The 14,702-nt window shown below is 41.3% G+C and overlaps 1 protein-coding gene across 1 annotated transcript in view; it reads right to left on the minus strand.

Moving 5' to 3' along the window:
- LOC117811796 (ADP-ribose glycohydrolase MACROD2-like) overlaps window positions 1-14,702 on the minus strand; it is a 195,655-nt gene that overhangs the window by 17,178 nt on the left and 163,775 nt on the right. The window contains exons 5-6 of the mRNA XM_034682269.1: window positions 7,720-7,758; window positions 4,448-4,501 (exon numbers count right to left, since the gene is read on the minus strand). Coding sequence (XP_034538160.1) covers window positions 4,448-4,501; window positions 7,720-7,758 — 93 coding nt within the window. The remainder of the gene's footprint in view (window positions 1-4,447; window positions 4,502-7,719; window positions 7,759-14,702) is intronic.

Below are 14,702 nucleotides of genomic sequence, written 5' to 3' on the forward strand. Positions count from 1 at the left end.
CATGTTTGTTTGTGTTTTTAACTTTCACTATGAGAATGTTTTGGTGTTTTCTTACTGCTGAGTGAGACATGAGTTGATGTATTGCAATGTGCATGTGAGCGAGGGCGTGGTTTTGGAGGAGCTCCGGGGTTAGATGGAGTCCTGAGGAAATGCTACATTCAAATTCATGCTAGTTTTCTGTGACTACCAACCCTAGCTTTAAGAAGCAGAAGAAGGTAGCTGTGTTTTTTGTTGTTGGATGTTTTTAAAGAAGATGTTTTTTTGCACTAAATGTTAAATGCTCTTTATGCAGAGAGGTGTTCTGTTTGTTTTGGTGTCTCTTCTACCTTCAGTCCACCCGGGCTAAAGCAGCATTTTGCTGTAGCGAAACAAATGTAAAAGTAGCAGCTTGTGGGAGTCCAATAATTACCCTCGCTCCACTAAGCAGAGTATTTATCATCAGAAAACAGTGAAGGAAGCCTTAATGTTTTCTCTTCATCAGGGCTGTAGCTAAAAGCCCCTCATGCCTGACCCTCAGACGGAGGGAGGGCGAATCCCCCCGAGGAGAGTGATGGATGTGATGGATCACACTGGGAGCATATTGACAGACACACTCCGACAACTCTGCAGCAGCTGAGGGTAATTTATTCCAAAAAGTGCTCCACTTATTGACTACAGCAAATAGGTGACCTGCTTTACTGGCTGTTTGGACAGGAGGCTGGGATGCAGCGTGCTGTTGTTGAAGGAAGATCTCACCGAGCAGGGATTTGACTCTTCTAACGTCAGTCTCACCGAGCTGACGGTCTTGCATTTCCTCCGCTCTGTGCTATCGTGACATCTGAGCGTTTCTTCTGATTAATCCTTCCTATGTGCTGCATCGAACCAGACCTAACCTTTACAGTGCAGGCGGCACAAAATCATTTCTTTCCCTTCCTGCGAGAGAGGTTGTCTCAAGGACTGAGTGTTCCCATGCTGGAAAGCTGTGCCAAGGCCTTTTGTGAATGGATTAGTTACTATTAAGCTGCCGGGTCTGATAAATTAGGATTTATAAAGATTATTACAAAATACTTATGCCCTCCTAATGCTGGTGATTGAATTTGTGAATCATATTGAATTACTGCTGTGGATTATAAGAAAAGGTATGTTGAATAGACGGGTAGAATTGACATAATGTGCTTTTGTTTGAGCACAGAATATATTTCTACAGACTTGCTTTTATGAGAATTTATCTTTCTAACTGCTTTTCCTTCTATTTTATTATTATTATTAGTTTTTATTCAACTCATGAATTGTCTTAAATTTTATTTGATTATTTATTGTTGAATTTATTATTATTATAATTCTTAATTTATTATTTTAATGTTCCTAATTTATCCTTTTCACTTTTTCTAATTTTCCAGATGTGATCCTCTTATTCTGAAAACCTCCTTTATTGTCCTTTTAATGCTTTTATTTACTAATCCATTTTTATTTATTTATTTATTTGTTTATATTTATTTATTTATCAATTTGTATTTATTTATTTGTATTTATTTATGTATTTATTTATTTACTAACTTACTTATCCATTTGTATTTATTTATTTATTTATTTATTTGTATTTATTTACTTACTTACTTATCCATTTGTATTTATTCATTTATTTTATTGCATTTTAAATTTAATTTATTTATCTTTGAAAACCTCTGAACAATGATTCACTGGTCTATTGTCTCACCACTTCATTCTGTTTAATTTATTCTTTTTAACCCCTTGTGTTGTATTTTGTTTTGCATTATTAAAATTCCTCCTCACTATCTAAATGTTTATTCTGTTATTTGAACCACTCTTTGTTTGTCAAAGCACTTTGTAAACGTTGTTTTTAAAGGTGCTTTATAAATAAAGGTATCATTATATTGACGTCCTTGAAGTGTCGGTGCTATCTCACCCAGCCGCTCACGTTCACAGAGAGGAACCATTTCCCTGAAGAAAACAACCATCCTGCTATCTTCAAAAAATTCCCTGCAACCTTAAGGCTTGAAGACAAATGGATGGTGTACGATTTTAATTGCCTACTAACACCCTCCAGTGAAAGAATCTAATTATCTCTGGTCCATCGTATCGGAGGAGCCTATAACTGTTTCAATATTACACATCCAAAGGGGCTGAAGCTGCAGAATAGCCAGATAATGGCTTCTTAAACAAGTTTGCCTCAAAGAAAACATTCTTTTAAAAAAGACCAAGCTTCATCTTGTATTCATTTCCCCAAAGACGGACTTGGCACCAGAGAGCAGGAGATTACTGACCACCAACACACTCCATTACTTTACACACACACCAAACAAATTCCTGTGTAAACACATATCAATGTAGGACGTCTCCTGCACCACAACAAAGCATGCAGCCGTCATTAATCACATTAGAATACACTATATGCATGGACACACACACACAAACACACACACACACACACACACTTAGTGGGTAGTACTTTTCAAAGGTCCTGGGACTTTCGGGGGGCGGGGCTTGCAATGCTGAACGTGTCTGATTGGTAGATTAACCTCATTGTTTTTATTCCTCCCTCCGTCCACAATAACATCACACACATCTGTGATTCTCTTGATTTCTCTTTCTTTCATTAGTTTTTATTTGTTCTATCTTTTTTGTATGTGTGTGTACTTTTCAAAAGAAGAAGCTGTGATTCTCTTGATTTAGCAGCTTGTAACAGTAGTCTTCTCTCAGCCCACCGTGAATGCGTCTCTCCTCCCGGTGTTCCGGTTTTAAAAGTGACCCTGTAAACTGGAGACCTTCAGCTGAATGTGTCAATGTCTGTGTTGATTCATTCATTGCTTTTTCCATGTTTTTAACCACAGGCACAACATTTTCACTTTTTTTTCGTGTTTTTCTGAACAATTACAAGTTTAAGGAAATTTTTTTTTCAATAGGGTCAACTTTTTTGTAAAAAAATAAAGAAAAATGTCAAATTTTCTTTCTTTTTTTATTAAAAAAAAAAAAAATTGTAAATTTTTTTGTCAAATTTATTTTCATTTTTTTTTTTCAAAATTTTTTTTTTCAAAATTTTTTTTTTCAAATTTATTTTTTTCAAAATAGTTTTTTCAAATTTTTCCAAAAACCATTCACAGTCATTGTTTTTTCCATCTGTGATTCTCTTGATTTCTCTTTCTGTCATTAGTTTTTATTTGTTCTATCTTTTTTGTATGTGTGTGTACTTTTCAAAAGAAGAAGCTGTGATTCTCTTGATTTAGCAGCTTGTAACAGTAGTCTTCTCTCAGCCCACCGTGAATGCGTCTCTCCTCCCGGTGTTCCGGTTTTAAATGTGACCCTGTAAACTGGAGACCTTCAGCTGAACGTGTCAGTGTTTGTGGAGTTTACACAGCTGTTGAAACACAGAGGGAGTTCCTGGGAATGCAAACTAGTTTAGTTTTTATTAAGATTTCAAAATATCCTCATCAGATATTTAATGATGGTCTAAAGACGTTTATGAGGGATGCATCCGGCTGAGAGTCTCCAGTTAACAGGGTCGCCGTTTAAACCAAAACACCGGTCGATCTCTGTCACGGCTTTTTGAGTTCAAAAGGATTTTAAAGCCGCGTTGAAACGTCTTTGCTACTCGCGCTTATCTCCTCTCACGTGTTGATTCATTCTTTGCTTTTTACATGTTTATAACCACAGGCACAACACTTTCACTTTTTTTCATATTTTTCTGCTTTTGGAGCACAATTTCAAATTTGAGGAAAATTCATTTTTACAACAGGCTCTGGGTCAACTTTTTTGTCAACTTTTTTTTTGTCAACTTTTTTTTTGTCAACTTTTTTTTTGTCAACTTTTTTTTTGGTGAAATTTTTTTTGTCAAATTTTTTTTGTCAAATTTTTTTTTGTCAAATTTTTTTTTCATTTTTTTTTCAAAATGTTTTTTTCCCCCCCAAAAAATTAAAAAAAAAAAAAATTAAAAAAAAAAAAAAAAAAGAATTTGAAAAGAAATTGACAAATTATATATATTTATTTTTTGTCCATTTTTTTTTCAATTTTTTTTTTCAATTTTTTTTTCAAAAGGATTTTAAAGCCGTGTTGAAACGTCTTTGCTACTCGCGCTTATCTCCCCTCACGTGTTGATTCAGTGAATCCATCTGTGATGAAATATAGCACCATCTAAAACAGACCAGCTGAGTCTCTTCATGCTAACAGGCTAACTGTTGTGTTGCTCAGAATGATACCTGCCTGTCCGTCTGCTTCTATGGTGTCATCTGTGATGAATGGCATTCCTCTTTGTGTTACTGCCCTCTACTGGTCTGGTGGTGTAGTGCCTTTACTTTTATTTCCTCCATACGTCACTGGCCTCATTTACACAATCTACCCGGGACTTCAGCCCACGGTCGAAACGCAGACAACAATGTGGGCACAGGAACCTTTTAGTTCAGGGGGAACTCTTGGTTGAAATGCACCTTCTCACAGTCACACACAGGCCTACCTCTGCTGCTCTCTTCGCTCTCCTCCTCAGGCTTTGTAGTCGGTGGATTGTTATCTGTGAGAAAAACAAAATAAAGGGTGATTTATCAACGTGGGCGGGCACATCGTTATCCCCAAACACCATCAGGACGCAGAGGGCGGTGCATCCTGTCAATTTGAACACTTATATGAGAGATGCTGCGAGTAAAGATGACTTTTGGCAAGCCTAACCCATCCGAGCAGTGATTATTCTATCTTGGCCGTTGGTTCTCAGCTGACTGCGCTACATGAGCCTGTGGGAGAACTCAATGGCTCTTACGCTGTTTTGTTTTATACCTGCATGACAAAAAAAAAAATGACTCATGTGGGAGAGAAGGGAAGAATGTGAGGCTTTGAGAGCGACTCCAGAGCTCAGTCCGGGGACAAAAGCACCATTCCATGAGAGAATAGCAGTCATTGGAAGCTTTGAATGGGCTCCAGGCTGCACTGATTCAAACTCTGGCTGATGGAGGAGAATAAAAGGCCAGTTCTTGGCTCTGGCGGAGGAGCCCATCAAACAAGGCCAAACTGGACCAGGACAGGGCTGGCACGGTGACACGACAGAGCCAGGAATTATCAGGGGTTATTTTCTATTTGGCGTGATATGGTCTGGGGCTGTGTTATTATACTGTATGTGAAGTAGCAGAGCGAAAACAAGGCAGCCGCTCAGGCGCTGAACAATAACACAAACTCTCATATGCACTTCCTCTCAGCCAAGTCTTTATGATTCAGCCATTACGTGCACATTGTTTCACTCTGGAATATCACATTTTACAGTGCACTTATAAAACAGCCCTTTTATGTCCCCCCCAAAAATGGAATCTCATTGCAAACACAGATGCGTGTAATTGGCAAATCATGGGGGTGAGTTTGGGAGGAGAAACATTTTGATAGCACCCTGGGTTCTACAGCTGCAGCGAACACTTCCAAGGCAGTTAAACTAACATTGCTCCCCGCTTAGCTGGCTGCACATGTTCCATCGTGTGACGTCTTCATGGGAGTTGGTTAGAAAAGCCACCTCTTGAAAACTCGCCATCAGGTGCTTTTTAAGACCTCCTGTCCCTGTGGAGGATTTAAACTTCATCAAACGTTTCATAAGAAGAAGAGAAAGCTGCTAAACTCTTCCCTCTTGTTCCCAAGAGTTACCTGATCTTAACTCATTTTGTAATCCTTTCTGAAAGACCAGATTTAAAGATTTAATCCAATGCTGGAGCTTTCATCTGATTGGTTCATTTTGAACAATGAGTTTGGTGAATTATGGCTTAAAACTGACGGTGACCCAGCGTACGTTGCTGGATGTTTCTTAACATCTTAATATATTATGAATGCTTTTATTACACTCTATGAACAACCCAAGTGCGGCTCCGAAAACTGGACATTTCACACCCCTTGAAAAATTGCCATCAGGTGCTTTTTAAGACCTCCTGTCCCTGCGGAGGTTTTAAAGGTGACATATTCTGCTCTTCTTCATCAACATATATTGGTCTAAGAGGTCCCCAAAACATGTCTTTAAAGTTTATTGCTCATAAAAACACTTTGAAATCAGATTCTGGTCTGCCTTTAAACCCCTCTTTTTCAGCCCTGCTCAGAACAGGCTGTTTTCTGTGTCTGTGCCTTTAAATGAGAATGAGCTCTCTGACCACGCCCCCCTCAGGAAGTGGGTGTGGCCTTTATAGACTGTATAAAATACAACTCAACCCCTCCTCCGTTTTTCATTCCCTGCACACATGTGTGCTAACAAGGAGCTTAGGAGGGAGGCATGCTAGTTGTAGGCTGTCTTAATAAACACAAAGGTCGCTTTGACTCCCCACGTCTGCAGATTTGAAGATCTAGTGGATGATTTTTAGTTTTCATGGAAAAGTGCTAGCGCTAGTTAGCATAGCCACATAGCTACATGTTGGTAGCCGTGTACCAAGACACACGTCGACATGCTGACAAATAAAACAACAAGAAACACTAAATCTGTGACCAATGGTTCAGAAAGGTCCTGCTGCAGGCGCCTCTCCGTCAGGATCAGGTTCTGGATCAGATTCAGAGGGTTGAAGTAACGCGGGTCTGTGAGCAGCCGTGTATATTCAGCCAACATGTAAACATAAGATCAACGTGCTGGAGAGCCGAGGCCACACCCACTTCCTGAGGGGGCGTGGTCAGAGAGCTCATTCTCATTTAAAGGCACAGACACAGAAAACAGCCTGTTCTGAGCAGGGCTGAAAAAGAGGGGTTTACAGGCAGACCAGAATCTGATTTCAAAGTGTTTTTATGAGCAATAAACTTTAAAGACATGTTTTGGGGACCTCTTAGACCAATATATGTTGATGACAAAGAGCAGAATATGTCACCTTTAAGACAGCCTACAACTAGCATGCCTCCCTCCTAAGCTCCTTGTTAGCACACATGTGTGCAGGGAATGAAAAACGGAGGAGGGGTTGAGTTGTATTTTATACAGTCTATGGGCTGAACAAGCTCCGAGCTCTGACTTCCTGTTACAGACCGGATGGCGTTGTGACGTATGAAAAACACTGAAAACTGAAACGGCTGGTTTCAGCACACATTTACAGAAAGGTGGAGAAATCAGAACAGGGGCAGAATGGAGTCTTTGACTTTTCAGGGGGTTTGTAGACAGGGACACAGATTTCAGGGAGAGAACCATTAAAAAGTTGATTCTGCAGGATATGTCACCTTTAAACTTCATCACACGTTCGGTAAAAAGAAGAGGAAGCTGCTAAACTCTTCCCTCTTGTTCCCTCCATTCAAACAACACACTTCCACGACTCTCTGCTCGTGCCATTGCTTATTCAGGACATCAGCGCTCAGACAAATGTCAATAGTTTATCCTGATAAGCAGTATCTGGGAGTTTCAGGCCGCGTGCCAAGATGGAGCTCTGATAAAAGCATTATGTATCACCTGGCGCTCGCTGCCGAGGGATGTTGCTCTGCTGTTTCTTTGTCGCCCGCTCTAGGTGGTCTTAAAGGCATTGTGCCCGTAAGCCGGATGAAGAGAATGGTGTCGGGTATTAACCGTGGATATAAGCTCTTGTAATGTAATGTACCTGATGTGGAGTATTTTTAACCGCGATGTGTCGGGCCTGGGATTCAACTTGTCACCAAATGAATAAACATTCAATTTTTTATCTCAGGAATAAAAGCCAGCAAATCACTGTCAGCAGCCGGAGCTCCGCCACTCACTCAGCCTCTGTGTGCTTTAATGGAGGTGTTAAGGGGGAAAAGGCAACCATGAAATACTCTGTCACTCACCTCCCTTCAGCTGCTCCTCTGTAACCTCCATGTCATTGTCTGGCAGAGGAGAGAAAGACAGAGTGTCAAGCCATGTGATTTTAGAAATGCACAATACAACCAGTCATCGCAGCTCGCCCCCTTTGATTGTAATGTTATAGCAGTGTGTGTGTGTGTGTGTGTGTGTGTGTGTGTGTGTGTGTGTATTCTACCTGATTACATAAGAACAGCAATAAACCCAGAAGCTGCAGTGCTTTCTTTGGTATTAGTCACAGACTGTGTAAGAAATGACTGCAGCCTCTTGGTTTCACAGCTGAACCCGATGCAGAAGTAAACCTGCATCCTTTAAATCACCAGCAGGGGGCTACTACACTTGAATACACAAAAGGGCTGTTTCACTGAGACTGCATAGCTTGGTTAACACTTTCCCACTGAGTTCACAGTCTACGTTGCAGCTCGGGTTTGGTTCTTCAGCCTGGACAGGAATAATCCAGATTTAGAAATCCACTTCATTTGCTATCTAAGATCAGTTAATCCAGTTTACTTTGGTCCTGATCTTTAAACCTAATCTAGATAGAATCAACCTAACCCAGACATTTACAGACGACCAAACCGGAGTACCAAGCCTCTATATAGGACTACATGTTATATAAACTGGCCACAGGGGGCGCCAAAATCCACCAAGCTGAAAGATCGTGACAGCTGCTTGTAATTGGATATTTTAGATGTTATATTCAAGTCAAGCTTTATTTATAAAGCACATTTAAAACAACCTCAGTTGACCAAAGTGCTGTACAGTTATTAAAATATAACCATACACAAATATAATAATAAATAAAACAATAAAAGAATAGTAAGAGCTCAATTTAGGAAATAAAAGAGTAAAGTAAGAAGCCAAGGATTCTTGTTTAGCTGGGACTGAAGTGTTTTAAAGTGTTCCACAGACTGTGCAGCTCTAACCTGGAGAGGTAGGCTGTTCCACAGCTTTGGGGCCGCCCCTGAGAAGGCTCTGTCCCCACGAGTAGAGAGTCTGGACCGAGGTACTGCCAGGAGCAGCTGGTTAGATGACCTAAGTGCTCTGGAAGTACTGTGAGGCTGTATAAGGTCTGATAAATAAGACGGTGACAGACCATTTAAACACTTAAAGACAATTAATGAAACCTTGAACTGGATCCTAAAGTTCACAGGCAACCAGTGCAAAGATGCAAGACCAGGACTGATGTGATCACGCCGTTTCTTTCCAGTCTGCAGGCGGGTGGCTGCATTTTGGACGACCTATTAACAACTATTTGGAGGAGTACAGAATCCTTTATAATTATCCTGAAGTCTACTTTGTCACGGTAGATTTTCAGCGATTCAAGAGCAATATAATAAAGTCATTTCTTTGGTATGAATACAGATCCCTCTGCTGGGGTCAGGATAATCCAGATATTTTGAATCAAAGTTATCCCAATCCAACTCCAAAGTTTTGAACACAAACTAGAAGTTTAATCCAGATAAAAACCAAACACAGGTTATCTGATCTTAACTCATTTTGTAATCCTTTCTTTTTTGTTTTGAACGACCAGATTTAAAGATTGAATCCAATCCTGTAGCTTTCATCTGACCGGTTCATTTTGAACGATGAGTTTTGTAATTTCTGGATCCATTTAGAGTTAAACTGACAGTGGACCAAGGTACGTTAAAGGGTGTTGTTTAAGATCTTAACACATTATGAATACTTTTATTACAGTCTATGAACAACAAGAGACTGTCTCCCAAAACTGGAAATCTCACGAAATCTTCAACATCAGAAACAACAAGAAGCTGGTTGTTTTTTAAAGGACATGTTGTAGAAACACTCGTCTTGTTGCCACGTCTTTGCATGAACTACTGTTGCTGCATTAGCTGTGCTTTCTTCTTCAGTCAGCTTGCTTCCTGATTGGCTATCGTATCGTCCTAGCATGACAATCCATATCGTGCATGCTCGGCTGTCCTCTTGGTTTACTCCACACAACATTGTAAGATCTCTCTTAACACCTTAACACCTGCCAAGATAATCTTTGGAAGCATCAAAAGTCAAAGCCCTGATTAACCCTGATTATCTAGAAGTGAACCCAGCTTTACTGAGAATGATAAACAGACACCAGAATATCATGTCGAGCAGGATGGGAAAGCACAAAGAGAATCCTCAGTCCAAATATAGTCGTCTCTGGTTTGAAAGAAAGTTGGCGACAGCCTAAAAATGGTGAACCTGAGGCTCTGTTCAATAACACGTTTGTAGTCAAGGTTGCTGCGTCTGCTTCTTTTATATAGAGTCGGTGAGAATGATTGAAGTGTGACTCTTTTGGCACAAAAAGGAAATCTCTTTCAGGCTCTGAGAATACTTAACCGTCTTCTTTTTCACCATTTACCATGCTCCCATATCTTTAACAACAACCCTTCACAGTCTGCTTTAGTTCCCCCACCAGACGGCCTTGGATCTGCAGAGTTATTACACCAAATGACTGAGTATGTAGGTTAACATTCACAAGACATCCTTTTTCAATTAAATCCATACTGGTAGGCTCAGCATAAATGACTCCAAACCTCCCGTTTCCTTAAAGCACTGCAGGCTGGGCTGGACAACAGCAACCTTAAAAAAATCCCTTTGATTCTCTCCTGTCTCTGTTCTTCTATTGTGTGAGACAGACTGAGTGAAGCTGAGGTGTTTCTGGGTGGATGGGCTGAGCTGCACGGTGGGAGATGAGACAGAGGAGCTGCAGAGTGAGAGATGTGGAGAGAGAGGAGCTGTTGATGCCTGCATCTTACGAACACACACCCATACTCACTCAGCGTGCTTCAAGCTGCTTTGAATCTATATATAAAGTGCGTCTGATCTTGTGCTGTAATGTGCACAGAGTTGGTATGAATGAATGAATGAATGAATGCATGTGAGGTTAATAAGTGTGTGAGTGTGAGAAACGATTGCACTGTGGTTAACAAGCAAGGCTAGCGTTAGCTTTGATGAAAGGCTGTTGTCATCTGTTCAGTAGAAGTGTAACCATCATCGCTCCCTGTGGATGCAGCGACAGGCTTTCCTTTTGTATAACACTGAATCTAAGGGAACAGAGCATTAATCTCACCCTGCTTGGGGAAAACAAAGGAAGGCCCACTGAAACAGAATAACAATAGTGCAAGAATGGAAACGTAGGTTGTCTTAGCTTCTGACATGTGCTGTAACGTTATTATCCCGGCTCAGCCCTGCTGTCAAAACAGGGGATGTATATATTTAATATGTCTGCAGCAGCTATATATGACACTTTACCCTTTCCCTCTCTCTGTAAAGGGGGGAAAACAGATTCCCTGATTCTCACAACAATGATATATGAATCAGATACATCAACATGTCAGTAGTTTGACATTTGTGGAAGCCGGCTCCGCGGCTCGTTTCCTGAGGTGTATATGAAAAATGTAATGCTGGTCTCATTCCTGTGCAGTCATTAGAAAAAACCAGGACCAGGAGAGGGGAGCTGAGCTTTGCATTGAAGCTATCACCAGGAGAAGAACCCTGATCTGACATGCTCTATAGGTAAGAAAAATACAGTATGGTATTGTTCCAAATATAACACAACCCTGATGAACTGCTCCCTTCAGGTCGGCGTTTTAGACCGCCACCACAAAGATTTACAAGAACTCTTTTGATCCAAGAGCAATTCAATTATTCAATTCTTAGATTGCAAAATCAAACCAAACTTTTGAATTTCAATTTTAGCAAACTCAAACAAATAAATAGCAAACTGCAGCATCCACCTGTCCCCCGTCCAGAGTTTACAGAGGCCTGCAGAATTTTGTTACTTCAATTGTAGGATTTATGTATGTATGCATGTGTCTATGTGCATGCATATGTATATGCTCTCTCCCACCTGACCTCCATAATACAGACTCACTCCCACATTTTAAATCCAAACTCAAAACTCATCTGTTTAAACTGGCTTATTCCATCTGACCACAACTCCACTGTCCCTTCACTTAAACTTTTTAAACTGTGTTTTATTTCCTGTTTGTTATTTAAACTCTGTTTGTTTTTAATGTTGTAAGGTGACCTTGAGTGCCAAGAAAGGCGCCTATAAATAAAATGCATTATTATATGAAGAGCCAAGGCAGGGAGAGCAGCAGTAAAGCCCCCCCGTGGTGTTTGGTGGTCTTTTCATTAAAGTCTTGGATGAAACTAGTTTTCTATTTTCATGTAAGTTGTAATTTCCAGCTGTATGGTAGGATTTCAGAGACATGTGTGTTCAGGTTTTGGTGCTCTGGCAAGTCATAAGGTACAAACTGGATTGCAGTAAAGCCGTGTTCTTAACCTCGCCATGTGCAGCCGACACTGAGCGCGTCGATAAGCAGTAAGTCAGGAGATGTATTGTGTGCTTCCCTCATGCGTCTGCGTTTCAGACCCAAACATGTGAAAACCACACATGAGGAGCTAAACTGAATCCTCGTATCTACCAAAGAGACTCTGAGCCTCGGCGCTGTCTGGCAATCACATCCCTGACACACCATGCTCTCCTCATTTCCCTTACCCCTGATGCAAAACCTGGTGCAACCAACACAGACTACATTTTCACCCCTCGCAGGGTTCCTGTAGTCATTTCACATCCTCTGTCCACAAATTACACGTGTGTGAGAGACGCGTGTGCGTGCCATGGCTGCACCTCTTCCAAAGCAGTGAGGAAGAGGGGAGAGTCTGGGGATGCTTCAGCTGTGGTTTTCTCTCAGGGTGGGCGTGCAGGTTGGAGGTATGGAGTGCATTAAGAGCCATGTAAATAAATGTCAATTGGAAAGTGAGTGAAACAGTTGGAGAGAAAGCAGCAGCCCCCGCAGATCTGTGGGCTGTGTTAATACTGTCAGCACTGCGGCTGATTGAGGAGAAGAAGAGATGGAGCCCAGCTTGTGGGCAGCCACCCGGATCATATTAGCGGCGGAGTGTACCCAGAATCAATTTCAACATGCTTTTTACTCTCTTCAACCACAGCCGCCTGACTGCTTCCACGCTCACAAATAATACGTGGCAGGGCAGGCATGCGGTCAATCACGATCCATGAGCCAATCTGAATACCTAATAGAATCATGTCATATGATTAATGGCATTGATTAGACTCTGTGTTAATCAATTAATGGTTACACTCACTATAAATCCAAATATTCAAAAAGCAGCCGTTGTGAATCCTGCTGAACTTTCTGGTTGATGTCTTTAGACGCTGCTGTACTCCTGTGTATTTATACACTACAGACCTTTACAGAGTGTGCTGATGACTTTAACTTGTGTCACAACATCATCACCAGGTGGCAGGTTCTTTACAATGTCTTATTAAAGCTGTCATGCATTAAAGAGATAGCTAATTAAATAAGGCTTAGTGTTAATTAAACTAAGCACATACATCAGAGACGTGAGAAACACTGCATGACAGGTGGACGTACCGCTAACCTCATTTAGACGGTTGCTATGATCTCCTACAATCCTGCTGCTGTACTCTATTCAAGTGTTAAGTAAACACACCGGTTGTGTTTTCAGAACGCAGCACGATGCAGGACCGCCGGACAGCTGGAGTCATGTGACCGAGGTTTCCCCGCGGCAAATGAAGTTAAGGTGTTAACTTAGATTCGGGAGCAGGACCACGCCTAACCCACACCCTCAATCACCTGACAAGCCTTCTTAAACGCAGCCAGCCTACTCCAACACCTTGTCCGTGATTCTTCAACCCACCCTCCCTCACCTCACTCTACTGCACTTAACCTATTTCCTTGTCCTCTCCTACTCAACTCGTGCTCGCTCCTTCTATGCCCTGTCTTCTTCCAGGTACAACCCGGGTCAAGATCAGCTCCGGCAGGATAACGCTGAGACGGAACCCCCATCCTGAGTCTCCTTCTGCTGGGCACACCACGCACAACTAATTCATTAAATGTTCAAACTTATATCCTTGTGTGGCGTGGTCCTTGCTAGTGAATCACTGAATCAACTTTGGTTTGTTGTTGTAGTTAAGTGAAATACGATCTGGTGATAACACAGAGTGTTTTATTCTGAAAATTAACCGGATGTTTTCATTTTGTTTTGGTGAAACCTGACTTCCTGTCCCGCTCCATCTGCTCTGTTGAGATTGATGCGTCGTGCTCCGGCATCCGGCAACAAATAGAAGTCTTGAGTATCTGATCCGGAGGACTCCGACCTGCCGGATCAGAGATGCAGCTGGAACGCAACGGACTGGATCCAGTGGAAGTTAAAGGTGACATATCATGCAAAATTGACTTTTTAATGGTTCTTTACCTGAAGTATGTGTCCCTGGCATGTCTACAAACCCCCCGAGAATGAAAAGAATCCATTCTGCCCCTGTTCTGATTTCTCCACCTTTCTGTAAATGTGTGCTGAAACCAGCCGTTTCAGACTTCAGTGTTTTTGTTACGTAACAACAATATCCGGTCTGTAACAGGAAGTCAGAGCTCGGAGCTTGTTCAGCCCATAGACTGTATAAAATACAACTCAACCCCTCCTCCGTTTTTCATTCCCTGCACACATGTGTGCTAACAAGGAGCTTAGGAGGGAGGCATGCTAGTTGTAGGCTGTCTTAATAAACACAAAGGTCGCTTTGACTCCCCACGTCTGCAGATTTGAAGATCTAGTGGATGATTTTTATTTGTCATGGATAAGTGCTAGCGCTAATTAGCATAGCCACATAGCTATATGTTCATAGCTGTAGCTGTAGCTGTAGCTGTGTACCAAGACACACGTCGACATACTGACAAATAAAACAACAAGAAACACTAAATCTGTGACCAATCCTTCAGAAAAGGTCCTGCTGCCTTTCTGGCAGAGGTCGGTTTTACTCCCCACGTCTGCAGATTTGAAGATCTAGTGGATGATTTTTATTTATCATGGATAAGTGCTAGCGCTAGTTAGCATAGCCACATAGCTACATGTTCGTAGCTGTGTACCAAGACACACGTCTAGATACTGATAAATAAAACAACAAGAAACACTAAATCTGTGACCA

This window comes from Notolabrus celidotus, chromosome 4 (assembly GCF_009762535.1).
Source record: "Notolabrus celidotus isolate fNotCel1 chromosome 4, fNotCel1.pri, whole genome shotgun sequence".
Classification (NCBI taxonomy): Eukaryota; Metazoa; Chordata; class Actinopteri; order Labriformes; family Labridae; genus Notolabrus; species Notolabrus celidotus.